The 26,768-nt window shown below is 51.3% G+C and overlaps 3 protein-coding genes across 4 annotated transcripts in view; 1 reads left to right on the top strand and 2 right to left on the bottom strand.

Moving 5' to 3' along the window:
• Clcn6 (chloride voltage-gated channel 6) overlaps positions 1-3,888 on the top strand; it is a 30,851-nt gene extending 26,963 nt beyond the window's left edge. Inside the window, exons 21-23 of one of the 2 annotated variants that reach the window (XM_051173451.1) lie at positions 1,382-1,489; positions 1,578-1,703; positions 3,568-3,888. In XM_051173451.1, coding sequence (XP_051029408.1) covers positions 1,382-1,489; positions 1,578-1,703; positions 3,568-3,648 — 315 coding nt within the window. In that variant the 3' untranslated portion in view covers positions 3,649-3,888. Of the gene's footprint in view, positions 1-1,381; positions 1,490-1,577; positions 1,704-3,567 lie in introns of those variants that run through there. The other variant, XR_007833621.1, reaches the window with a different exon arrangement.
• Positions 3,889-8,884: 4,996 nt separating this feature from the next.
• On the bottom strand, positions 8,885-10,066 carry Nppa (natriuretic peptide A). Its single transcript, XM_051173522.1, has 3 exons — positions 9,947-10,066; positions 9,517-9,846; positions 8,885-9,007 (listed from the first exon to the last, which is right to left on the bottom strand). The coding sequence occupies exons 1-3, from the start codon at positions 10,064-10,066 to the stop codon at positions 8,996-8,998; spliced, it is 462 nt and encodes a 153-aa protein (XP_051029479.1). The 3' UTR covers positions 8,885-8,995.
• Positions 10,067-22,809: 12,743 nt separating this feature from the next.
• On the bottom strand, positions 22,810-23,443 carry Nppb (natriuretic peptide B). Its single transcript, XM_051173549.1, has 2 exons — positions 23,286-23,443; positions 22,810-23,103 (listed from the first exon to the last, which is right to left on the bottom strand). Exons 1-2 carry the CDS (start codon positions 23,409-23,411, stop codon positions 22,810-22,812), a joined length of 420 nt encoding a protein of 139 aa, XP_051029506.1. The 5' UTR covers positions 23,412-23,443.
• Positions 23,444-26,768: the final 3,325 nt, after the last annotated feature.

Here is a 26,768-nt window from a genome sequence, read left to right as displayed (position 1 = left end):
ACAGGGTAGCTGAGGGTGATCCCTGTCTGCAGCAGGCATGTGCTGGGATCACAGGCAGGGTTTTAATTCTGGCCTGAGTGGGCCTTGCTGCACATGTCAGTGGGAGAAGCACCCTCCTTCTGCCAGCTCTGCTGTTTTTCTCTTTCATTTGGCTCTTAGGGTGTCCCCATGGCACCCAAGACCGCACCCTCACCTTTTCAGCAGGAGGCTGAGCAAATCACCCAGATCCCTGGTTTCCAGAGTGACTCTCCAGATGTTGGGAGTGGGGTTTTCTACCATGTAGCCGCCTAAGCCCCTCTGTGTCTGCTAAAGCCCACAGAAGAGCAGTTAGTTACCCTGGCACAGGGACCTGGGTGGAGTGTGGGTCACCAGCCTGGTTGGAGTGAGTAGAGACACTGCTGGGGGAGCTTACAGGCAAGGAGGTTGGAGTGTGGACAAGCTTGGGTCCTGAAGTGCCTGGCCTGGCTGGTGAATGCTGGGGGCTGCTCTAGCCAGCCAGCAGTGGGGCCAGCTGTGAGCCAGGGGAGGGTGCAGAGTGGAGTTAGGGAGCCGGGCCCCTTCAGGACAGCAGTAGCCAGCCAGCACTGTGGCCAGCTGTGAGCCAGGGGAGGGTGCAGAGTGGAGTTAGGGAGCCGGGCCCCTTCAGGACAGCAGTAGCCAGCCAGCACTGTGGCTTTTGTGCTGTCCTGTGAGCCCTTGCCCTGACCTCCCTGTCCTGTGACGGCAGCAGTGAGATCTGAGGGGTAGTGACAACACTCTGTGAGGCTATACGGTAGCCACTGCCACAGATTGCATTGGCCTGGTAGCTTGAAGCAGGATCTTGCATGGTTCAAGACCATAAGTACAAGATTCAGAGTATCTGGGGCGAGCTCTGTGAAGGAGCTAGGAGAGAAGCCTTTCCGGCCTCCTCGTCCCTGTGGTTTCCAACAACTCCAGGCCTCGCTGGTTGTAAATATCACTTCAGTTTGACTTCTGTCGACACGTGGTGCTCACTCTGCTTCCACTCCCCATTTTGTAAGATTACCTGATGCTGGAATTAGCCCTAGTCCAGTATGAGCTCATTGCAAGCAAATCTGCAGAAACCCTGTTTGCAGAAAAGATACCCAGTAGGTACCAGGATTCACAAGCTGGCTCTGTCTTTGTGGGGGACACAACTCAGCCCACAACCCCGTTAGCAGCTTTCTCATCTGATAGGACCTGGTTTGGTGTCAGGCTGTCTCCCTCCTTTGCACCCACTGTGGCTCCTGCCCTGTCTGTCCCCCGGGTGGACTCTGACTGGAAGGAATACCAACTGGTACAAGTGGGGAGGGGCTGTCAGAGTGGCCCTCCTGGCTGGCGGCTGCTGTTTGTTGCAAGGCCACTTTCTTGGTCGGAATTGCAGAGTGCCAGCCAGCCCCGCCTTTCTTACGCTGAGATGGCTGAGGACTACCCACGGTATCCGGACATACACGACCTGGATCTCACACTGCTGAATCCCCGGATGATTGTGGTGAGGAGGGCTGTCCCTTGGGGCTGTCCCACATGCTGTGTCCACGCTTCTCCCAGGCTGTGGATGATTCTTGCTTCCTCTTCTACAGGATGTCACCCCATACATGAACCCTTCACCGTTCACTGTCTCCCCCAACACCCATGTTTCCCAAGTTTTCAACCTGTTCAGAACCATGGGCCTGCGCCACTTGCCTGTGGTGAACGCCGTGGGGGAGGTGAGTGACTTGCATGGAGCACTGTCCGTGGCTGCCCGTGGTCTGTCCACCCACCCTGCCGCTTCCCCATCCACGTGTCCCTCTTCCCTGCATGCTGCATGCATGCATGCATGCATGCATGCCGCACCAGTCCAGCAGGGGGCGCCCCATGGTCCACCTTCCATTCCTCCATGACCAGTTCTTGTCTTCGCCAGGGAGTCTTACCTTACTTACCTTGGTCTGTGGTCCTTGGCTCCCACCTCTTACAGGCATTTGTTAATGCATTAATAGAATTTGAGGTGAAATTCTCAGAGGGTTTTAACAGACAGCATACCCAGTGGCTGTTTTCGCAGGCTCTTCCATCATCTCTTTTCCTAGTTAATTGCATTTGTGTGAGCACAACTTTGTGGAGTTGCTTATCTCCTTCAGTCGGTTGGGTTCTGGAAACGGAACTGTGCTCACCAGGCTTGCATGGTAAGCGTATTTATTCTCTGAGCCATCTTGTCAGCCCAACCTAACTTTTCAATTACATAGCTATTGTTATGTTGTCATACTATGCCGTAGTGAAATCAGAAAACGCAAATAAGCCCCGATCCCTGCCCTGCTGAGGCCGCCATGCTGTGGCCTTTCCTGTGCACAGGTTGTTCACGTTGGTGCTCAGCTCTGCCGCGTGCTGTTTGTCTTAGGCATGCTGGGCAGGTATTGCACCATTGAGCCATAGAACTCCACCCACCTGTGTGACAGGCGGCCACCAAGGCTGTGTGGCCCTTTTTCCTGCCCTCCTCATCTGTTGTCACCAGAATGGCCCTGTAGAGAAGTGGTGCCTATTTAAAGGGACAACCTGCCTTCCCGCCTTCCCTTGCTGGCCTGGTACTCACATAGCCCAAACTGGCCTTGAGCTTGACGCAGTCATCTTGACTCAGCCTCCCAAGTGCTGTTACAGCTGTGGGCCACCAGGTTTGGCGTGTGCTCTGTGTAAGGACGTGCGCTAGCCACTTGATGAAAGCTAGAGTCATTTGGGAACAGGGACGCTGGATAGAGAAAATGCCTCCTTAGTATCAGGCTTTAGACAAAGCTGTAGTACATTTTCTTAGTTAGGGATTGATGGGTAAGGGCCCAGCCCATCGTAGACAGAGCCGTCTCTGGGCTGGTGGTCCTGGGTGCTATAACAGAGCCGGCTGAGTAAGTCATGAAGAGGAAGCTGGTAAAGGGCACCCCTCCATGTTCTCTGCATCAGTGTCTGACCCTGAGTCCCTGCCCTGTGTGACTTCCTGTCCTGACATTGCTCAGAGATGGGCTATAATGTAGCTAGAATAAACTTTTCCCTTCCCAACTTGCTTTTGGCCATGGCACTCTATCGCAGCAGGAGAAACCCTAAGACCGGACATGACATGCTTTGGTGTGCAGCTCAGTGATAGAGCATGTGCCTAGGTTTGTTTATAAACAAGTACACAAAATAAAACACAGGCTAGTTCTGCCAGGCATTGTGTCATACACCTGTAATCCCAGCACAGCCCACAGGAAGATGGCAAGTTCAAGGCCAGCCTGGGCTGTGTTGTGAATGAAACTCCACCCAGACCAAAGAATAAAAGAAAAGCAGGTGGCTCTTCCAAAGGAGCGGAGTCCCCTTCTCTCCCTGCTCCCCTTTGCTCCCATTTCAGGGCCTGCTGGTTCCTCTTGTGCAGCTGCATCTGTCCCCACACCTCCTGAGAGTAGGAAGCGTGTGCCCTGAGCACCTGCCCTGGGCTAACCCCGACCAGGTCCCGTTCTCTTTCTGCCTCTACATCCTGGGGTACATCAACAGGGAGCGTTCCATTCTCTTCACGCATGTCCTTACTGTTAGGCTGTACACTCTGGTGACTTGGGTGTTTCTTCCTTGCCCTAGATCGTGGGGATCATCACGCGACACAACTTGACGTATGAGTTCCTGCAGGCCCGGCTCCGGCAGCATTACCAGACCCTCTGACAGTTGAGCCCAGCTGCCGCCAGCCCACTCTCCCTGAGATGCCTCTGCAGGTGGCTTGCTCATACACTGGCCCCCACAGCTGGCATGAAGGCTCCCAGTCACCCACTTGCCTGGAGCCCTAGAAGACTGAAGTCAGAGGTTTTGGGGATGTGTTGAGCAGAAAGTTGGAGTTTTACTAACTTCCTCAGCAAGAATTTTCCGTTTCCCGTTCCCCGGGCTCCCCTAGCTTCACGTCACGGTGAAGTCAGGCTGGGTCTTGGATAGGCACCTGGTGCTTCTCTGTTGCTGTTTCTCAGAGAGCCCGGCTGTTGCCTGGACCCTTCTGGGAAGGGCGTGGGCAGAGACAAACATTGGGGATGTTATTTGCATATCGCGTTCATTACTAAGTTCAGGAATTGGGTCCTGAGAACTGTTCCCCGTGTTCAGGAAGGCCTAGGATCGAACCCAGGACCTCAGATACACTGGCACTCTCTGCCTCTTCATTGGCCTGTCTTCTCATTCTGTTTCCTAGGAGCAAGCACATGCTCTGCTCCTGCCCTGTGGCTTGAATCTCCTTAGAGTCATTCCTGATCAGACCCATGAAGCACTAACACCCCAGCGAACAGCCTTTGACACATCGAATCCCATCACGGGGGCAGCACCTTCTCCCCTCGCTGTAAACATTCAGTAGTCCCAGGCCCGTTAGTCCTGGTCTCCCAGGCACACACACTGGCCACCCACCCTCTGATCATTCCTCTCCACAACGACTATGCTTTCTAAGCCTTCACCTCTGTCTTCCTGGTGGGACAGCCACAGACTCATTCCCAAAGTTCACCAAAACTGAGGAACCCTAGACAGAACCACTGCCCCAAGCCCTAGAAAATTTGTAGTCACTGTACAAGTTAGCAAACAGGCTGTCCTGAGCCAGGGCCAATGAAAGCTAGGCCTTAGGAGGAAGCTAGTGGTTCCTCTGGGGGTGGCTGCTCACACCTGCTTCCAGAGCCCACGCAGCCCTCTCACTGAGGACTTGGAGAGGAACTTCTGCCGCTGCTGGCCTCAGGGCCTCAGGGCCGGGGAGGAGAACGACGCTCTTTGTGCCTCCCTGGTCTTTCATGGCTCCATCCCCGCCTGGATGCTGGTCCTCTTTGAGATGGGACTCAGTGGACATCTAGGTGGGGCCATCAGCACTCACTTTCCTGTACCCTAGGGCCCTATGGTGGCTGTTCCTTGGATAGCAGTGACATTCATTTGCATTAGATACTGTTTTGGGTTTTTTTCTTTTTTTTTTTTTTTAGGGGGGGTTGGTTTATTTTTTTATTTCTCTCTCTCTCTCTTTTTTTTTTTTTTTTTTTTTTTTTTTTCCCAAGATAAGATTTCTCTCTGTAGCCCTGGCTGTCCTGGAACTCATTCTGTAGACCAGGCTAGGCTGGAACTCAGAGATCTGACTGTCTCTGCCCACCCTCACCCCACCCCAGTGCTGGGATTAAAGACATGTGCCACTACCACCTGGCTACCTGGCACATTAAGATACTTTTTAAATTATGGAAGTTGCTAGAGGGATTCTGTACCATGTCCTGGCTTCTAGCACCAGGGCCCTGGGCCTGGCAGGATCTTCTTATTTGCATGTGGGAAATTGTCCCACATCCTCAGTCAGGGGTTACCTTGGGTCTTTGTAGCTGACTGTGACCCTGGCCCTCTGTTTTCCCCATTTGCTCATCTTTTTACCAGAACAATCTGATTTTCAGGTTCTGTTTTGTGAGGTGGGGCTAGGGATTGAAACTTCCATCAGTAGTTTGGAGAACAGTCTTGCTAAGCAGGGCTGCCAGCTTCATTATATAGCTGACTGGAGTGCCTGCCCTGCTGTATCCTCCATCAAGAAGGAAACCAGTTGCCCACACCAAGAGAAAAGCATGACACACCACAGAATCATCTTCCCGGCCCGGTGGTTTGCAGAATAGCAGCCTGCAGAGGACCAGAGTCCACAGCTTCCAAGCCAGCCCTGGTGACCCGTTACAATTTGTCCATCCTGTGTGTGTGTTGAGTCACCGTCAGTTCAGCCTGGAATAGACAGGGTGCAGATGCTTCTACCCTGGAGCTTGAGCCCATGCCTCTCATGCCCATCTAGGATGCTCAGTCCCTTTGTCTCCCCTCCCCCTCCAACCTGCCTATCCAGAAAAGCCCAAAGACAACAGCTTTTCCACTTGTGAACTACAAGCCTTGCTCCTGCCCCCCATGGCTGTCCCTTGGAACCAGTGGCTCAGTATCTCACCTGCGACAGTTCTTGCGCCCCCCTCCCCCCAGTGCCACAGCACCTTGTCAAACACAGCTCCAGGGAGACACACTTGAGGCTGGCTGGAGGCGTTCTTCCTGGCTTCTGCACTTGGGCGGGCGGCCGTGTGGCTCCCTGGCCCTGCTATGGGAGTTTGATGTTCATGAGCTGTCTGCGTGTGACCTTGTTAAGCAGTTCCAGCTGGAACGGACATTAGCTTGACTCAGCCAGCCGTGTGACAGTTTGATGCGGACCTTGGTGACAAGAAAGCTTCCGGAAAAGCCAGCACAGCCCTCCTGGCCCAGCCGTGTTGCCCCTCTGCTCCTGTGGAACCGGGTGATTCTCCAGTTGCAGCTTCCGCCTTTCTTTGCACTGTTTGTTTCTATGGTAACATTAGCTGATTCCACTGTGTAGATAAATTGTATCTTTTTTAATTTGTAAAAGTCTATTTTTATTTGACCCTTTGGAAGGTGAAAGTTCTGTGGTAACTAAGAAGTCAGAATAAAATGTCTGCACCTTCTCCGTAGACCTTGTCTGCAGTGCTCCTTTCTAGATCTTCGTTTCATTCCCCCTTCAGTAGGGAAAAGTTAAAAAAGGCAGTCTGTGAGACAGGGCCTTGTGTAACCCAGGCTAGCCTCAAAGTCACTGTGAGGAGGGATGACCTGAGCTGTCCTTCTCTGCCTTGCAAGTGCTGGGATTATAGGCATGGGCCATTACGCCCAGCCAGAAGATGATCTGCTGGCCCCACCCTCCCTGTCCCTGTCTCTGTCTGTCCCTGTCTGTCTACTGTCTTTGAAAGCGTGGACTTAGTCCTGTGGCTCTTACACAGCACCTGCCACTGCTGTGGTCTGACTTCCGCCTGTGAACACCAGTCCTTTTACCTATCCATCCTTTGTTCTGCCAGCAGCCACAGGGCACGGGCGGACAGTCTGTGTTCTGACTGCCTGCTTCAGTACGCAGCCCACAGCCAGGAGTCTGGCCTGATGGCAGCTGGAACACAGGAAGCCCTTGCCACTCTTTGTGTGTGTGCGTGCGCACGTGCGTGTGCATTCTTACATATGTGTGTTTTTTGTTCATTTGTCACTTATTTTACAAGAAATGCCATGCGCTGTGTCTATGCCCATGCTGCCATGACGCCAGTCCCAGACAGCAGCCCATCAGGCCCCTCCTGCTTCAGCTTTCTCCAAGTCCTAGCAGCACTTTGTACCTTGGTCCCTTCCACTCAGTGACAACCCTGTGTTACCCTGACTCCTTCAGCAGCCCATTCTTTTTCCGTTAGTGACCGGGATTCCCAAGTGCAGGCTTTAATGCTTCTTCCTGTCTCACACTGGCCCTTGGCCCTTGTAAGTTGCTTTCTTGTTGGTTGGTTTTGGTTTTTATTGTTGTTGTTGTTTTGTTTGTTTTGTTTTGTTTTTGCACCTACTGATTTGAGATCCAGACAAGAGGATTTATTGTTGTTTTTGTTTGTTTGCTTGTTTGGTTGGTTTTTTTGAGACAGTGTTTCTCTGTGTAACAGTCCTAGCTATCCTGGAATTCTATCTGTAGACCAGGCTGGCCTCAAGCTCAGAGCTCTGCCTACTATCTCCTGAGTGTTGGAATTAAGGGTGTATGCCACCATGCCAGGCCCAGGTAGGAGCATTTGACTGACTGGGAGTGATTAAAGTTCTTCATCCACCTACAGCCCCTCACTGTTTGCTTCTGGCCTTCCCACTCCACACGTGTACACCTACTACTTGGTTTCTCCCTCTCCCTTTTTCTGTACAACGTGTCCAGTACAGGTTGGGACACAAGCACATGGCCGCACACACGGCAAACCATGTCCTGCTGGAGTTAAAATGTGCCACCTGCGAAGTCACCTGAAGCAGTGTCCACAATTAGCCTTGAATGTGTAGGATACAGAGAGCACCAGATGGTGGCACCCTGGGGTGGAGGTCAGCGGGAATGAGTGTAACACGGTGAGTGTGTGGGTGAAGAGGGTGTGTGTGTGAGAATCTGAGGCAGTGACGTGTGCTCAGGGAAACGGGCAAGAGAATAAGCGTTCCTCATTGTTTAAAAGGAACCTGGTGCATCGAGGCAGAGGCAAGCATATCTCCCTGAGTTCGAAGCCAGCCAAGGCTACATAGTGAGACCATAAATAAATAGATAGGTAAACACATAAATAAATAAACACTACTGTTTCCTGGTGGCTGTCACCTCCATGCAGTATACAATTCAAGTGCCACAGTCCTGGATTAGGGAGGCCATGGCTGTTATAAATGCGTTTAGCTCTGAGGTTGAGGTCTGGCACAGATTGGTGACAGGTAGGGAGAGATGCATTGGTGAAATAACAGATTTACCGGTGAAATAGGCAGGGGTGCACGGGTAAGACATGTGGTAGCTCACAAAGCATTCGAACTTGCCACTCATCAGCCTGAAACTGACCTTCACTGCTCCCAGCTCTGTAACCCACCGTCCACTATTGTCCAAACTGCAGCAGCTGGTGCTCAGGTAACAAGATCTGGGCAGCCCCTGGTTCTCTAACCACTCCTTAAAACCACACAGGCTGTAACCAGAAAATGGGAGGCGTGTAAGGAACTGCCCGCTGAGCACAAGTGTCGTCAGGAAAAGATGAGTTGGAAATAAACTACCTTTCAGTCTGGGTGGACTTTCCCACCATCTGCGACGGAGGCTGGAGTGAGCGCCAGAGCACTGTGTCTTGGGGCCCACACACACTCACGAAGAGGAGTCGGGGAGGGAGAAATGGCAGGAAAGGGTAAGGTGGGGACACCAGGGAATGAGAGCCAGAAGTGAAAGAATCACCCAGACAGCAGCTTCTGTCCTTGGTGCTGAAATTTATTCAAAAAAATTTTTTTTTCCCAAATGCTTTCCGAAAGGGGTGAGGATCTACCTTAATATGCAAGGTGGGAAAGGGAACGCCCCACTGAAACCACTCAGCTACATTTAGCATCGGTCGTGATAGATGAAGACGAGAAGCAGCAGCTCCAGCAGGGTGTTCGCCACACCTCAGTGACAATGAGACCAAGCTGTGTGACACACCGCAGGGCTTAGGGTCTTCTGCAATCTGCCCCAGCAAATCTGGCTACTTTTCCTCCCTGGCTGTTATCTTCGGTACTACAAAGAGAAAGATATATTGGTTTGATGATCTGACTTTACTGTACTTAACCACTCAGCTTGACTAGTGATCAGCTATTTCCTGGCAGCTACAGTCCAGCCCAATGGTCCCCTGTCATAAACTGGCAAAAAAAAAAAAAAAAAAAAAAAAAGTCACCCATGAGTGTTAAGGCCGGCAGTCTTAGTCCATTTTATTTAAATATGCCAGGCTCTTACAATTGTGGGAAGAACACTAACCGCCCATCGCCAAAGCAAAGATGACTTTGCCTTGCATTCTAATTTCCCAGCTGCTGGCTCAGAGGCTGTAGCAGCTGTTGGCATTGTCTTTAAACCTCTGGAACATCCACCATAGTGGGGCAGAAATCTCAGAAGGAGTAAACACCCGCACTGGTCTCTGGTGCCCAAGATGCTCCCTGGTAGTATTCCTCGGCAAGGTTTGAGCCTTACCAAGACCATAGTTTTCTCCCCTACCCGACCTCCATCCCATTTCCATCCACAGTTCCTCTTACCCGGAAGCTATTGCATCCCAGTCCGCTCTGGGCTCCAATCCTGTCGATCCTACCCCCGAAGCAGCTGGACCTCCGTAGGCTCCGAGGGGCAGCCAGCAGAGCCCTCAGTTTGCTTTTCAAGAGGGCAGATCTATCGGAGGGGTCCCAGGGGCTGCGCCCAAGGGTGCTGCTGTCTCTCTGAGGTGGGTTGACCTCCCCAGTCCAGGAAGGAACCTCAGGGACAGAGCTAAGTGCTGCCCCTGGTGCTTCATCGCTCTGGTCACTCAGGGCCTGTGGGGGCACGACCTCGTCTTCTAACGGCATCTTCTCCTCCAGATGGTCTAGCAGGTTCTTTACAAAAGAAAAATAAATGCAGAGGAACGGGGGATGTCTCAGAGGAATGCACTCAGTACCAAAGAGACCCAGCCTGTGCCCCATTTCCTGGCCCTACCTTGAAATCCATCAGATCTGTGTTGGACACTGCACTGTATACAGGGTTTGCTCCAATATGGCCTGGAAGCCAAAAGGCCAGGAGGAGGATGACACCCATGGTGATGGAGAAGGAGCCCATGCTGGCGTGGGTCGGGTGCGATCTGATGCTTGCTGTCTCTGCTCACTCCTCTTCGGTTTCTCTCTCTCAGCCTTTGCCCGTCACTATCTCCCAGCTGCCCAGTGCCTCCCGTTTTTATAGCCCCCCAGCTCTATGAGAACGCAGGAGGGCTGGAACCCTCCCCATTCTGTCACTTGCAGCGATAAAGCAATGGAGTGAGGAGCCAGCAGAAGATGCCCTTTTAAAGTTATCAGTTCGGCAGAACTTGTCACAACCCCTTCGCCTTGAGCAGCTCCAGTAGCCCCCCTCCCTGAGACCCTCGGCTGCAAGAGCCACATTCTTGCTGATTTGCCTGAAGAGGCTCCCACTTCAAAGGTGTGAGAAGAGCAGAAAAGAGTCCTTGGTTATCTTCCCGGGCGCGCGCCTCGGGATTCTTTCTCCCTGGCAACGGGACCCATGCAGGGAAGCAGAGGGTGACGGCTGGCCTGCACCCAGCTCCCCCTGCTTGCAGCTCAGCTGTCAGGGGCTCCAAATAAGGGTGGGAGGGGAGGAAATGTCAGGCATCTGGGAGCCCAACTAGACTGGCTAGGGAGTTTACATGCTGGCGCTAACTTCACACCTGATTCATCAGCCTTGTGGGTGGACCTCTGGCCCCAGACAGCCCACCCCCACCCTAGATGTCCGTGTTCGCAGTCAGGTGAAAGAGCTATTTTATTTTAGAGTATGAAGTCAGCCAGGAAGCCAGCATGATACAGGCCCTAAGAATTCAGCTAGAAGTGTAAACACCAAGGGACGATAGAGCATTTCCTCTGAAGCCCATTCTTTCTGTCTCCCAAGACTCGGGCCAAGGTGCAAGGGGACAGACGGGCTTGAAGGATGCCACCACTTTTTTCTTGGCCTCGCTGTTTTGAAAAAAAAAATCTCTGACTCTGAGTAGAAAGTGTATAATGGTCCCACCTTCCCAGGGAAATAGAGGGAGGAAGTGAAGGGATCCAAGGAAGCACACAGTTCTCCATAATGGCCTTCGCGAGCTGTGAAGGCCTTGATTCCTCTGGCATCTTCGGGAGTGTGAACGGCAGTCTGTCGTTGAATGCTCTCCATACTTCAAAATCACCGCATTCAACACTGTGTATGCTTTGTGGTCTGACAAGCATGTGTGTTTTCTGCTACTGTCTCCTTTCTGATCACTTATGGGCTGCAGCAGACCCATGCCCACCCTGGAATTCATAGACTGGACGGCTGTTTTCAGGATGGCTACCCCCATCCTCAGCTGCATCCCTGTTGTGGCTGCCTGGCGAAGTTGTCACGTGGCCACAATGGCTGGAGGCCACAAGAGGTGTCTGTGGTGATGTTCTCTTAGATAAGAGTAAAGAGAGAGAGCCCTTTGAGAAAGCTGGGAGTCGTGGGTTGACCAGTCTACGCAGGGGCTCTGGGCCCAAACTCTGTCGCCTCCAGTTGAGTCCCGGGGATGTGCTCACCGCTTAATTGTGTGGCTGCGAATTATTATTAGCAAAGAGGACTCAGCAAGCATCCCTTCTGGGGAGACTCAGGCTCTCTGCTGTGTGTGTCATGTGGCCTATCTCCTGGAGATGGCCTTTAAATCAGGCACAGGCTTGAGAATTGGCTGTGGCAGGTAGCCTCTGAGGCCCTCCGCCACTTTTCTGTCCTGTGCCACTTCTAGAGCCCAGAGGTAGCCTTAAGAGAGCTGAAGTTCTGAGCAGTCGTGCTCCAGGAGGGCAGTTTCAAGGTTCTCCCATCTTCTTTGGTCAAAGTCAATTTTCCAGAGTGGCACTGGAGAGGCCGTGAGTGCCATCCACTGTGTTTCTGTGTTCCCAGGGTTCCATTGAGGGGCAGGGACAGAGGACGCTCTGAATGCTCTCCACAGCTCTGTGTCCCCATAATCCACACTGTGTGTGCTTTGTGTCTGACAAGTGGAGGAGCCCATCACCCACTCGGCCCAGTCCTTAAGAAAGCCCCAAATGGAAGGCAAGTCAGTGCGATGTTTCTTTCCGTATCGTTGGTCCTGCTGCACTTTGAGGTGTCCAGAAGCCAGCCAGCCTTAGTGCTAGGAAGGATGAAAAGAGGTGTTGGGGCAGGGGCAGGGGCTGGGCAGGGGCTGGGGCTAGAGCTGGGGCTGGGGCTGGGGCAGGGGGTGGGCAGGGGCAGGGGTAGGGGCAGGGGCAGGAGCTGGGCAGGGGATGGGCAGGGGATGGGCAGGGGATGGGCAGGGACAGGGGCTGGGGCAGGGGCTGGGGCTGGGCAGGGGCTGATGCTGGGGCTGGAGCTGGGGCTGGGGAGATGCTTGGTTGTTCAAGCATAAGGACCTGAGGAGAATACTAAGCACAATTCACAGGTCTGGGCACAACTGCCTGCACCCATAACCCCAGTGCTGAGAGGTGGAGATGTGAGGCTGCCTGGAACTTGATGGCTGCCAGCCTAGCCAAGAAAAACAAAAAAATCCCAACTTCAGGTTCAGTGACAGGCCTTGTCTTATGGCAGTGTTCCCAACCTTCTTAATACTGTGACCCTTTAAAACAGTACCTCATGTGTGGTGACCCCCAATCATAAATTTTTTCATTGCAGTCAGTCGTGATAGCATATTCCTTTAATCCCAGTACTTGGGAGGCAGAGGCAGGCAGATCTCTGAGTTCAAGGACAGTCTAATCTACAGAATGAATTTCATGACAGCCAGGGCTTCATGGAGAAACCCTGTGTCAAAACAAACAGAAAAACAAAAAAAAGTATTTTATTGCTATGTCATAACTGTAATTTTGCTACTATTATGAATTTTAATGTAAATATCTGATATGCAGGATAGTTGATATGTGAAAGGGTCATTCGACCCCCCAAAAGGGCAACCCACAGGTTGAGAACTGCTGTCTTATGGGAATATGGCAAAGAGTTTAGAACAGGACACTTAATGTCCTCCTCTGGCCTCCCCTGTGCTTTAGGGATGGCTGTTTCTAACAAGGAATCAATGCTTTTGCTGGATCCTGTTTTACCAGTGGTACCAGCACTTTGAGGCTAAAACAGAAGGATCAGGAGTTCAAGGCCATCGTCAGCTGCATATCAAGTTCAAGGCCAGCCCAGGCTATATGAGACCCTGTCTGCAAAATAGCAAGACCAGGGCTGGAGACATATCTTATCTGTGAGGTGCTCACCTTGAAAGCACAAGGACTTGCATTTGGGTTCACAGTACCCACACAAAAGCCAGAATCATTGAGAGATCTTATCTCAAAAAAGAAAGCAGAAGCCAGAGAGATGTTCAACAGGCAAATGTGCCTGCCACACAAGCCTGGCCACCCGAATGTGACCCTGGAGCCCACACAAAGGTAGAAGCACAAAACTGTATTCACAAAGATGTCCTCTGACCCCCACTCAAGCCCCATGGCATACAACACAAATCATGTGCACGAAAGTTATTCTATTCCGGTTTTGGTTTCTTTTTCTTTTCTTTTCTTTTTGAGACAGGGTTTCTCTGTATTGCTTTGGGGTCTTATCTTGGAACCAGCTCTGTAGACCAGGCTGGCCTTGAACTCACAGAGATTCATCTGCCTCTGCCTCCCGAGTGCTGGGATTAAAGGAGTGTACCAGGAATGCCCAGTTTGGTTTCTTTCTTAGAGAAGGGGTCTTGATATGTAGCCTGAAACTCACTACAGGTTGGACTTGAACCCACAGAGATCTGCCCGCCTCTGCTTCCCAAATACTTGGACTAAAGGTGTGCACCACCATCATCAGTGGGACATCATGGCACACACCTTTAAACCCAGCACTCAGGAAGCAGAGGCAGGTGGATGTTTGCGTTCAAGGAAAGTCTGGTCTACAGAGTGAGTTTTAGGGCTACATAGTGAGACCCTGTCTCAAAAATACAAAAAACAAAACAAAAACAAAAACAAAAAAAGGGGGGGCTATGTACTACCATGTCTAGATACAGTAATAATTAAAAATTAATAACATGGACAGTAATAAACTCAACCTCTGACCACCATGCACATGGGCATGAGCACACACACAAAGAAAGGAAGGGAGGGAAAGGGGGAGGGAGGGAGAGAGAGAGAGAGAGAGAGAGAGAGAGAGAGAGGAAGGAAGGAAGGGAGGAGGGAGGGAGGAAGGAGGAGGGAGGGAGAGAGAGAGAGGAAGGGAGAGAGAGGAAGGGAGGGGAGGGAGGGGGAGGGAGGGGGAGGGAGGGGGAGGAAGGGGGAAGTTTCTTTGTTGGAATATTCAGGTAACTGGAGGCTGGCAGTGGGGACACATTTCCGTTTCCAAGGCAGGAGTTGACACGGGACAGCTCTGTAGCATCACTAGTTCCCTGAAGCAAGAGTCTATGCCGCAGGGCTGCAGGGATGGCTGCATGGCTGTGACTTAGTGCTCTCACGGCTGCAATGAGTGCAGATACTGTCTCAGACCCCTGGCATTGCAAGCCTGCTGGAAAAATGTCTCTTCTCAAACTCTAGGCTGTGGCCTTTGAGGCCTCAGGTCTTTGCTGTCCTCTGGCAGTGGCCTGGAGACATCAGCTCCCTGCCCCCTGGGCCTCTCTGTAGAGAAGCAATGGCTCTGCGGCCCCTCTAAGTCAAGCAAGACAGAGAAGGGGTGGGAGAGGACTGAGTCGTGGGAGACACAGCTCCTTTGCGACCTCATCTTAGAGCTGGCATCTGTCACCTTGTGCTGTACTCCATTGGCATCTCTAGGTCCTGCTTGGGGTCTGAGGGAAGAGGAAAGCTACAGCAAGGGATGAATGTAAGGAATTGAAGGGTCCTGGGGACGGGGCGCGCCTCAGGGATAAGAAGAAAGAATAAATGTGAAACAACATGTGGCTGGGTAGGCATGCTGGGCATTGTCTGAGTCCACAGATGGCTGCACCTTGGAGGAGTCCCCCGGCAGAGAGTGGGAGGCCAGCACTGCCTCAGTTTCCCCAGGCTGAACTAAGAGATCTCCGTAAAGCGTTAGGCTGAAAAGCATCCACAGAAACCTTGGTTCCGGAGGCTGGGGGCCTGAGACAATGGTGCCATAAGGGCCAGGCTCCCTCTGAAACCCGCAAGAGAAACATGCTTCTTCCAGCTCCCAACTGCGCTTGGCTTCTGGCTGTATTGTGCCAGCCTCCGACACTGTCATATTCCCTCTGTGTCATCTTCCTCCTCTTACAAAGCCACCGGTCACATAGTGGTGTTTGTGCATGTATTCCTGTGTGCATGTCGGAGGCATTCGGTTTCCTCTAGCCCAGGCTGGCCTGTACGGCTACAGATGACCTTCAACTCCTGAACTCCATATCCTCTTGCCTCCACCACCCCAGTCCTAAGTCACAGGCTTTTGTCACCATGCTCGGTTTATTTGGTTCTGGCAATGGAACCCAAGGCTTCCTGCATGTTAGGCAAGCAATCTACCCTCTGGGCTGCATACGCCGCCAGAAACCAGTCCGAGAGCACCGGGACCACACCCTGTGCCACTAGTTATACCTATAGTGAGCTCCTTGCCTAATATGGTCACATTCGGAGGCTCAGAGTATTAAGCTTTCCATATTTGGGGAGGGGGTGGCATAATTAACCCCTAACGGGTGCTGGATAAGCAGGGCCCTTCCCATCTTGGTCTCTCCCTGGTGTAAGCCTCATCTCTACCCATGGTCACGGACTTTCTCGTGTCCTAGTCCGTGTCATTCAGGTGTTGGCCGGGTCTGGTCTTTCTGTGAGCTGGCTTGTCGATTTCTCCTTACCAGGCAGGGCCAACAAAGAGGCCTTTATGGTCTGTGGGGTGTGGGATAGCAGCCTGAATGCCATATCAGCCACAGCATCTGCTGGAAAGCCAGAGTGCGGGCGGGCGGAGCAGGAAGGAGTCAGCCTTAAGACACAGCGGTATCCTAGCACCGAGTACACGGCGTGTGCATACTGATTCTTTAGAAAAATACTTTCTGAATGACAGAATCAATGTGTCTGCTCCCTTTAACTCCCTCACCCAGCCTCCACCCCTCATACACCCAAACGCCTCCCTGCGCGCGCGCACGCGGTGGAGTCGCTCTCTGACTGGTGTCAGCTTCTGACCTTTCCCTTGATACCCAACGTAGAGGATGGAGGATCCTGGGGAGGGCAGGACATGCAGGAAACCGGTATAGCGAAATGGTCCTAGGGTCTAAACCAGGAGCAAAAGTGAAAGCAGGAAGGGGGAGCCAGTGGGTGTGGTACCTGCTTGGGTGGTCCTGCCAAGAAGGATTCCAAGGGTGTGTTCCCGGGCAAAGCTTAATCACTAGGGAGTATATCACTTCAGGCATTCCTAAACAGGAAATGGACTCAAACACCAGTGGTTTATTTTGGAGATGATCACAGGCAACAGCACCAAGAGAGGGGGGCTGTGACAGAGGGCAAGTGTAAAGTCAACTACTGCAGACAGCAGCTGCTCCAGCGTCGCCCCCCCTCCCTGCTCCCTTCTCCCCTCCACAGAGAGAGAGAGAGAGAGAGAGACTAGTAAAACCTGTGCTGCCTGTGATGAGAGGCACCTGGTTACTGAACTTTGCGCCTAATAGATGTCCCTTCCTCAGACTTCCTGCAGCTGCTGGGGAGCTATGGATGCTCTGAGCACCAGGGGAATCCTCGGACAAACAATGCAAGGCTGGGGTAGAGATGTGGCTCAGTTGGTGGAGTGTCCATCTAGCATGCACAAAATCCTGGTTCAATCCTAAATGCAGCACCAACCAGGCACGGTGGCTCATGCCTAGAATTACAGCTCTCAGAGGTGGAGGCAGGAAATTCAAAACCATCCTCAGCTACATAGGGGGTTTGAGACCAACCTGGGCTACATGAGACCCTGTTACCCATCCCCGAGGTTGGGACAGTACCTGAGTTGGTAAAGTGTTTGCATCATACACCTGAGGGTCTGAGTTTGATTGGCAGCTCCTGCATAAAAAGAACACAAGCAAAAACGGTGCAGGGCTGGAAAGGTGGCTCTGTAGTTATGAACACTTGCAGAGGAACTGGGTTCAGTTCCCAGCAGTGACTTAGTGGCTCATAACCATCCATAACTTCAATATCAATATTAGAGGACCTGATGCCTTCTTCTGACTCTGTGGGAGCCAGGCATGCATTTCTACACATATATACCTGCAAGCTAAACACACAAATAAAATAGTTAAATCTTAAAAAAAAAAAAAAAAAAAAAGAAAAGCCAGGTGGCGGTGGTGAATGCCTTTAATCCCAGCACTTGGGAGGCAGAGGCAGGCGGATCTCTGAGACCAGTCAGATCTACAGAGCAAGTTCTAGGACAGGCTCCAAAGCTACAGAGAAACCCTGTCTCAAAAAACCAAAACAAGCAAACAAAAAAACAACAAAACAAAAATTGGTATACCACTGGGGAGGTAATGGAGACAGGAGAATTCCAAGGAGGTCCTGGCCAGCCAGCGTAACCGAATCAGCAAGCTTCCAGTTCAGCAACAGAACTGAGTGAGAGAAGACACCTGACACTGATCTGTGGCCTACACACACACACACACACACACACACTCACACACACACCACACACACTCACACACCACACACACACTCACTCACACACTCACACACACTCCACACTCACACTCACTCACACACTCACACACTCACACACTCCACACTCACACACACTCCACACTCACACTCACTCACACACACACACACACACACACACACTCACAAGCTCAGGGCCAGAATCCAGCACACACACACAGCAGAGCCACAGACAGGGGAAAAGGAACCACTCACTGCCCAGTGGTGCACATAGATCTGGATGCAGTGGTGCACATAGATCTGGATGCAGTGGTGCACATAGATCTGGATGTGCTTTTAGGTGTTTCTGACAATCAGCTCCAACAGGTAGGTGTTGGTCTGCCACTAGTGGGTGGAGCTGGGGGGGGGGGGCTAAGGTAAGTCAGTAGATGGAAAGTCCTAGAAGACAGACATGGAGAGATCCACCATGAATGCAGACCAGAGGCCAAGTTACTGGTTTGGCGCTGACTTGGTGAAAAGAGGAACATGCAATATTTTTCTTTACATTTTGTCCTCAGTGACTCCTTGGGGAGTCACAGATTTGGGCCAGAAGATTGCAGCCAATGCTCTCTGCACCTTCAACACCCAAGACGGGGCCTAACACCCAAGGCGGGGCCAAGCTGCCCTCCATACCCTCCTTAAGTGGTCGATAGCTCTGAAGCTGTGGGCTGAGCCTCCTTGGGCCTGTCCCACAGACAATTCTTTCCTGGAAAGACCTGACTGAGGAGCGTTTGTGGAGACAGAAAGCCCAGCAGCTGTTTGAAGGGAACAGGTGGATGGCAAGCATCCAAGGAAACTGAGAATTGCTGCAGCCCCAAGAAGAAGCATTAGGAAGGCTGGAGGTGTGTGTGTGTGTGTGTGTGTGTGTGTGTGTACACCTGTATGTGTGTGTGCCTGAGTACCTGTGTGTGCATGCCTATGCGCATGTGTCTGTGTGTACCTGTATGTGTACACCTGTGTGCCTCTGTGTCTGTGTAATTTCAGTGTGTCCCTGATTAAGAAGGTTTTTTACCTGCTTACTGGGTGTTTTTATTCCTTTTGAGGAAAGCTTGCAACTTCAAGCTGGCCTTGAACTTGCTGCCTTCATTTGCCTTCTATTGCTGTGATAAAGCACTGTAACCAAAATCAACTTGGTGGTGGGAAGAGTTGATTTGGCTTGCACATCCCAGGCACAGTCCATTTCTGAGGGAAGCCAAGCCACAACTTAAGCAGGGCAGTAACCTGGAGGCAGGAACTGAAGTAGAGACCACGAAGGAGCGCTGCTCACTGATGCACTCCTCATGGCTTGCTCAGTCTGCTTTCTTACAGCACCCAGGACCCTGCCCACAATGGGCTAAGCCCTGCCACTTGATCAGTAGTCAAAAGATGCTCCATAGATTTGCCAAGAAGCCATTCTGATGGAGGCATCTCTGCAGGTGAAGTCCTTCTTCCCAGATGACCCTGACCCATGCCAAGTTGACAAAAATCCTTAACCAGCATCCTCACCTTGTAGCAGAGGAGGGCCTAGAACATCTGATCCTCCATCTCCTGAGTTCTAGGATTATAGGCACATATAACAAACAAAGCTGCAGGCACCAGGGATTGAACTCATGGCTTCTGCTACTGGCAAAGCCCTTTAGCAACAGCCACATTCCCTGGTCGGTCCTGCTCCAATTATTTGTTTGTTTATTATGTTTATGAGTGAGTGGTGTATGTATGTGTACATGTTTATGTGTGTGCCAGTGTGTTGGCATGTATGTACACATGTGTGAAGCCCTGAGGTCAATGTTAGGTACCTTCTTTGAGTGTTCTTTACTGTGGTTTTTGAGACAGAGTCTCTCACTGAACCTGGAGCTCACAAATCACCTAGGCTGAACAGAAATAAGCCTCCTGTCTCTGTCTTCCCAGAGCTAGGATCCAGCTAGGATATATGCTGCCATGTCCAGCTTGTATGTGGGTGCTGAGGATCCAACCAAACTCAGGTCCTTACGCTAATATGACAGGCACCTTACCACCTGAGCTATGTATCTCCTAGCCCCCTCGACTATGATTTATTTTATTATTATTATTATGTTTTTGGTTTTTTTGGACAGGGTGTCTCTGTGTAGCCAGCCCTAGCTTTCCTGGAACTTCCTCTATAAATCAGGCTGACCTCAAACTTAAGATATCCACCTGCCTCTGCCTCCCAAGTGCTGGGATTAAAAGCATGAGCCACCACTGCCTGGCTCTTTCTTAAATTTTTAAAAAATGTATTTAGACTTATTGGTGAGACAGAGGAGAGTGTTGGGCATTAAACCCATGCAAGACAAGTGTTCTGTGGCTGAGTCTCACCACAGCCAGCAGCCTGGCTTTAAAGGATGTTCGCTACAGTACTTCCTACTAGAATCCTCCTGGGCGCTCATCAAGATGTCCCTCTGGGGTCCCTTTTCCAGGACTTTTGCTTGGAAAAAGAGAGCATGACCCTGAGTGAGAACATGGTTCTGCCGCAGTCTAACTTCAAGACTCTGAGCAAATCACATGACTGCTCTGTGCCTTGGTATCCCCACCTGCCAGAGGAAGGGTGTCCAGTTTCTTCTCAGAGTCATGAGGACTGTGCCTGCCTTGTTAACGAGGCAACAAAAACATTAGAAGAGGATGACTCATGGATTCTTGGGAAATAAGCTACTCAAAAACCTCACTTTAAAAAAGTCTTAACTGCCACAGCCTTGAGTGCACCGCAGAATCAAAGTGAGAGGTCACACAAAGAGCCACCTCTCAGCCCTCTGTCACTTTAAATGACACTCTCCAGAGCTCTGCTGAAGGCCAGGCAGATGTAGCAGTGACTCAGCTGTCCCCTCATGTCTCAGGGTGCCTGGCTTTTCTGAGTCTGTTTTCTCACCCAGAAAATGCCACTACAATACTGGCCACAAGGACCTTTGTCCCTCAGCTGATGTGTGACATCCAAAGGACAGGACTCTGGGTACAAGACGGAGGCACAGGACACACATAGAAAAGATGACACTGAGGCCAGCAAGGTGGCTCAGTGGGCAGAGATGCCTGCCCTCCAGACTGATGCTGAGTTAGAAGCCTGGAACCCACTTGTGGAGGGAGAGAACCAACTCTTGCAAGCTGCTCTTTGACCTCCATACGCTGCCGTGGTGTATGAACATCTTACACATCTCCCACCCCAATAAACAAACAAAGGTAACTGAAAAGGGAGAGGAGGCTGGGGTTGGGGATTTAGCTCAGTGGTAGAGTGCTTGCCTAGCAAGCACAAGGCCCTGGGTTCTATACTCAGCTCTGGTTGGGAGGGAGGGGCAGGAATAGGGGAGGGAAGACAGGGGACATCAAAAGGAAGAGGAGGAGACAGTTGAAGAGCTGGGGGCACAGTGTTCTAATCCGTTTTTAGCCCTGTACTTAGGCAGGGAAAGGTGGATCTCTATGAGTTCTATGCCAGCCAGAGCTAGAAAGTGAGACCCTATCTCAACAACAATAAAAATCCAAACAAAAACCTGCACATGAATGTTCACTTATAATAACATTGCCCCTGTTAAGTAAGACCACACAGTAGGATGCTTTGGGGTGAGGGGAGGAATTGAGACAGGATCTCATGTATCCCAGCCTAGCCTCAAACTCACTATGTAGCTAAGGATGGATCACCTTGAATCCTGGTCCTTCCTGTCTCTGTTTCCCAAGTGCTGGAATTACAAGTATGTGCCAACCATGCCACAACTTCAACCCAGTTCACACAATAGGATTCTGAGGGTTGTTCCTGCCTCTAGGATGACAGAGAAGTGGCAGTGTGTCTCCTGGGTAGGGGTCTCCAAAAGGCTGGGCCTCTGTCAGGACCCTGGAACTGTTGGTTGAGGCTTAGAAGGCTCTTTTCTCAGATGAGATCATCAGGAACTGGAGGTTTGATGCAGAGATTTATGATAGGATGGAAGGTTCACTCCCATCAGGAAGGGTGTGAGTTAGCATCACACACACACACACACACACAGAGGTATACATGCATGTACTCACATATACATCTGCACACACGTAAACACACACAAATATGCATCCTTGAGCACACACACACACACACACACACACACACAGAGCCTTCATCCCTGACATCCTTGCTGAGTTTCCTAGAAACAGCAATGATTAGTCAGTGTTTGATGATGAAGTTCTAGGCAAGGAAGTGGGGTAAATGCCAGGATGCCCATCCTCCTATTCTGCACCCGGGAATCAAATACACAATTTGAAAAACAAATTCTGTGAGGAGTCTCAGGTGTTTCCAGTGTGAATTGATGTCTCACAAAGTAAAAATCCAGGAAGGAAAGGAAAGCCCAGACACCTCCCTGGCCCAGCCCTTGAGCTGTGTCTTCATTCCACCATTAAGATGCCTTGGGACCTTGCAGAAAATGCTATTTTGTGGGGCTTATTCTTTCTCTTGTTAAGATGAGAGACTCAAGCATAGTGTCATGCCTTTAATCCCAGCACTCAGGAGGTAGAGACAGGCAGATTTCTGTGAGTTCAAGATCAGCCTGGTCTACAGAGCAAGTTCCAAGGCAGCCAGGTCTATGTATATGATCCCATGTCAAAAACAAAAACAAAAACCAAGCAAACCAACAAAACACAAACTGAAAAAGACAAGAGACTGACTGAAACACAGAGAGACAAATCATTTGAAAAGCAAGAAATACGCTGTGTTTATTACACTGTGAAAAGTCTGTGCTCAAGGTAAGAAACAGTCTTGTAGAAAACAACCAAATAAATAAATAAAAATAAATAAATAAATAGGATCACTTCTAAAGGGGTCCCAGAGTTGGAGTCAGGAGCAGGTGTCTGCAGCTAGGAGCTCATCCTAATACCGTTTCAGCACTGTGGGGAGAAGAGACAGGGCGATGTCAGACATGGGAGAGAGAGAAACTGAGGCAGGGACTGAGCTTCCCTCCCCATGCCATGCACCACCTCCACATACAGTCCCACAAAGGATATTGACGTTTACGGCTCTGGAAAAAGCAATCTCACTGGGCTTCACTTTCCACACAAGTGGGGCGATTGTGCCCTTTGCCTTTGACAATTCAGGGTGGAGGAAACAGAGAGGAAATGCTCTCTCCTCTATGAAGGGGGGAGCAGCCAAACAACAGGCAGTCTGCAGCCCGAAGTGCATTTGACCCCCCTGATGGAAGGTCAGTGGTGACCTGTGAGGGTATGATGAAGCGCCCATGTGACATTTCCTGACAGGTTGCCTTGGCCCTGAAGACTGTCAGCAAGGTGGAGAGCTGTGCAGAGTAACAAACCTAGGGACCTCTAACGGGTGGCATGTGTGGGGATGGGGGTGAGGACGCAACTTGCAGGGAAGTAGCAAGGTAGGAGCTCACCGTTGCAGCCCAGACGACTGACTGAGCCGATCCGGTCTATCCTCTGCCCAAAGCAGCTTGAATTAGGCATCTTCTTGGAGTTCCGAAGTTTCTGCAGGACCTGGAAGGTGCTGTCTTGGGACCCAAGGGTGCTTTTGGAAGGTGCTTTTGTGACGCCTTGGTCCTTCAGGAGCTTCCCCTGAGACGCCTCCTCTGCCTTTTCCCTCAGCAGATTCAGCAGCGTCTGTGATGAGATTGGGGAACCCAGGCCTCAGAAACACACACCTGGCTCTCCCACTCCTCCATGGTGCCCTTTGGTTAAGAGTCCTGGTACCCAGTCTTGCCGCTTCCTGAGTCTCACAAGGCTGCTGCTGTCCAAACCCTCCAGGCAGACCCCATCCGTCTATGCAGCCCCTCAGCACTCACCTGCATCTTGAATTGTTCCGGGGACTGGCTGGGACTTCCCAGAGGGTGGGCATGACTTCCCAGTGGAGACAGATAAAGAAAAAGCAGGAACAGAACCATCTGGGACAGCACCCTCTGGAGATCCATATCGCAGAAGTGATGGGCCAGGCTGCTGTGGTGGTGCCCGCTCTCTCCTCCCTTCCACCTCCTCAAACAGCTTGTGTTCTGGCTTCTTCGGCCACAGAGCTTCTGCCTTTTATCCTGGGGCTGGATGTCTGGCCAACCCTCTCCTGGAGTAGGGGGTGGGGTTATCTCTGATTTATCAGCCACATTCCTGCCTGCTGAGCTCAGGGCCTGAGAATTCCCCCCTCTGTGCCTGTGTGGAGTATTCATTGTGGGTGGAGGTTGTGGAGAGAGGGCCTTGTATAGAAATGGGCTGGGCTAGGGTAGGAGTGTGCGGGGGACACTAACATGTCCCTGTTTCCTGCTCCCTCCTTTCATGCAATAATCTGAGTGCCTTTAGCATCCTGCCCCACCCCTATTGGAAACGGTAGGGAGAACCCCAGCTTCCCCAGCCTGCGGCAGGAGTGTGGGGCTTATGGGGTGACTCATTGAAAACACTCCCAGACAACACCCACCATCACCAGTCTCCCAGGGAGAGTGTCCTCAGAACCTGCAATCTAGGCCCTGCCTGGCTTCCTAGCACCTGGCTGGACAGCTGGACTGCATCGCTTCCCGGAACCCTGGTAGCTGTCCGTGGTTCTGATCTCCACAAGTGAGCATCACACAAACTCTGCCAATCTCTCCTCAACCCACTTCTAGGCCAGAAGGGACTATGTGAGGCAGTTCACACGCCAGTCTGATGCCCCCATCTCACTCCCTAACATCCCCCTCAAAACCTTGGATGATCACTTTCCAGTGTCAACTGATTAAAAACAAGGACATGACAAGGAACTTCTGGAATTCCATCCCTCTTTCCATCTCTTAATGAGAACTGATTAGGATAGAATTTTGAGAGCCTGGCCCAGATATGAGGTCATGTAGGAATGCCTTGTGGGGCATCTCCAGGTGCCAAAGTCTCCTCCCCCACCATGAGTGGAAGAGAAAAGGTGCCTAGACACTAGAGGTGTGGGAAGAGCCTCTCCCCAGTGCTCTTATCTGATCACCCAGGAGTGACTCCTCCCTGACACACCAGCCTCTCACCTCAAATGAGAATTGAGGTTCTGATGGAAGAAGGCCCTGGGACATACACCTCCCAAATGGTGACCAATGACACTACCCCTTCTGCAGAATCTGTGTTAACAAGTGTCAGGGTGGTGAAGGACAATGACCAGGAGTGGCAGAGGGTTGTGGCAGAGACGGAGAAAGGAGATAGAAGTTCATGACTCACCAGGAGGTGGTGGCGCACCCCTTTAATCCCAGCACTCAGAAGGCACAGGCAGGTGGATTTCTGTGAGTTCAAGGCCAACCTGGTCTACAGAGCGAGTTCCAGGTCGGCCAGGGCTGTTTGACAGAGTGGAGGAGAAGGAAGAGAAGGAGGAGGAAGAAGAGGAAGAGAAGCTCATGACTCCAAAACCAGTCACATTTGAAGAAAACTATCAGATTCTTCTGCAAGCTTGGGGTGGAGTCTGGGCTCCATAGACCCATGTTTACATGGGTCTGATCTAGGGAAACAGTGTCTTAGGTAGTTATTTTTGAGGGGCAGAGAACACCTTCAGCTCCAGTCTTGGCTCAGGCCTTCTCCTTGTAGATGAATTTTCATCGTGATGAGTTGAAGCCCTTAAACATCAAGTCATGCCCCACTTCCATCCCAGTGCAGAGCCCTGGGTCACTAATCTTTCTCACACAATTTCCTTCTGAGAAACAACTAGTCTACCTCCCCCAAATCCAGCTTCACTAAGTTCTCAGGACACAGACAGAACGTGTCCAGATTCTTGGCCAAAATATCATACTTACAAACGGCCTTCAGCCAATTTCCTAATAGAGCCCATGCTGCCCTGAGATGGCATCCACATCTCTGTCAGCATTATTGTCATTCAGCCTGTGTCACGGCAGCAGGCCTTTGAAGGGGCTGGTGACATCTCATCCACACTCAGGAAGCAGAGTGATGAATTCATTCATTCTCTCTCCGCTTACACAGCCCAGGGTCACATCCGTGGAACGGTGCTACCCACAGTGGGTAGGTCTTCTCACCTTGATTAACACAATAGAAATAATCCCCGGTGCTGGAGAGGTGGCTGAGGTGGTTTAGAGCACTGACTGCTCTTCCCGAGGACCCAGGTTCAGTCCCCAGCACCCACATGGTGGCTCACAACTATCTTTAACCCCAGTTCCAGGGAAACTGACACCCTCTTTTAGAACCCATTTATTTTGTTGTTGCTTGTTTGAGATGAGGTCTTATTGTGAGTTCTTAGCTGACCTGGAACTCACTCTGCAGACCAGGCTGACATTGAACTCACAGAAATCTACCTGTCTCTGCTTCCTGAGTGCTGTGCTTAAAGGAATGTAGAAAACAGGGTCTCATAGCCCAGGCTGGCCTAAAATGCCAGATCTTCCTGATGCCACTTCTCAAGCATGGGAACCACAGGTGTGCACCAACAGGCCTGTTTTATGCTGGCTGGAGATCGAACCCAGTTCTTCCAGCCTCCCAGACAAGCACTGCAGCAGGAGTTCTGTTCGTGAGGCACACTCCCACTCTTCGATTGTTTGGGTGATTGTCTTCTACATAAAAAGTCACCCAAGTGGTGTGGTGGCCTACAATGACAGGTTTTCAAGTGCGTCTACCAGCTGCGGCATCTGGTAGGCCTCTGCCGTGGGCCTCCCATTTGCTGTCTTTCTTTGGCACGTGCGTGACCCGAGACAGCTGCTGGAGTGTCTTGAAGACTTTTCTAGGCGCCATCTGGGGGAGGGTGGCCATTGGATATCTGATCAATTGTCACTGTGCGACCTCTTTTTGTGGCCAGCTTGCGCTGCTCTCTAATGGTGGTGATGAGGACCCAGGGTTAGTTTCCTTTTTTTCTGACACAGGGTCTCTCTGTGTAGCCCTGGCTGGTCTGGAACTCCCTTTGTAGACCAGGCTGGCCTCAACTCGCAGAGATCCGCCTGCCTCTGCCTCCTGAGTGCTGGGATTAAAGGTGTGCGCCACCAACGCCCAGCTCCCAGGTTCAGTTTGTAACACCGACATGGTGCTTACAACTACTTGAACCTGGTATGGCCTGGGCCTGCAATCAACATGGAGTCTGCTCCAACCTTTTCCATTGTTTAAAACAGACCCAGGTGACTCCAGAGGACCTGGAAGTAGACTCTGCCTCTGTGAGGCAATGGTAGCTGACCAGAAAAGAGCCAGCTTCTTTGTCTGTTCCTCAGATCTCCAGACAAAGCAGTTTGTGGAGAGAGCCTCTGACCTCCTTACTTTTGACCACTTGCCTCCAAGCCCATCCTTTGTCAAACCCCCTGCCTGTGTTAAAGTTCAGGTCTGAGAGGAACACGCTGGTCAGGTCATCT

Source organism: Phodopus roborovskii, unplaced genomic scaffold, assembly GCF_943737965.1.
Source record: "Phodopus roborovskii unplaced genomic scaffold, PHOROB, whole genome shotgun sequence".
NCBI lineage: Eukaryota > Metazoa > Chordata > Mammalia > Rodentia > Cricetidae > Phodopus > Phodopus roborovskii.
This window is presented reverse-complemented; position numbering and strand designations above follow the sequence as displayed.

Bases quoted from the DNA above. Each gene is read 5' to 3' on its own strand.
- Nppa (XM_051173522.1), bottom strand. From the start codon at position 10,066: ATGGGCTCCTTCTCCATCACCATGGGTGTCATCCTCCTCCTGGCCTTT. The intron at 9,847-9,946 runs GTAGGGCCAGGA...TCTTTTGTAAAG, and splicing joins CAGATCTGATGGATTTCAAG to AACCTGCTAGACCATCTGGA.
- Nppb (XM_051173549.1), bottom strand. From the start codon at position 23,411: ATGGATCTCCAGAGGGTGCTGTCCCAGATGGTTCTGTTCCTGCTTTTT. The intron at 23,104-23,285 runs GTGAGTGCTGAG...ATCTCATCACAG, and splicing joins CGGAACAATTCAAGATGCAG to ACGCTGCTGAATCTGCTGAG.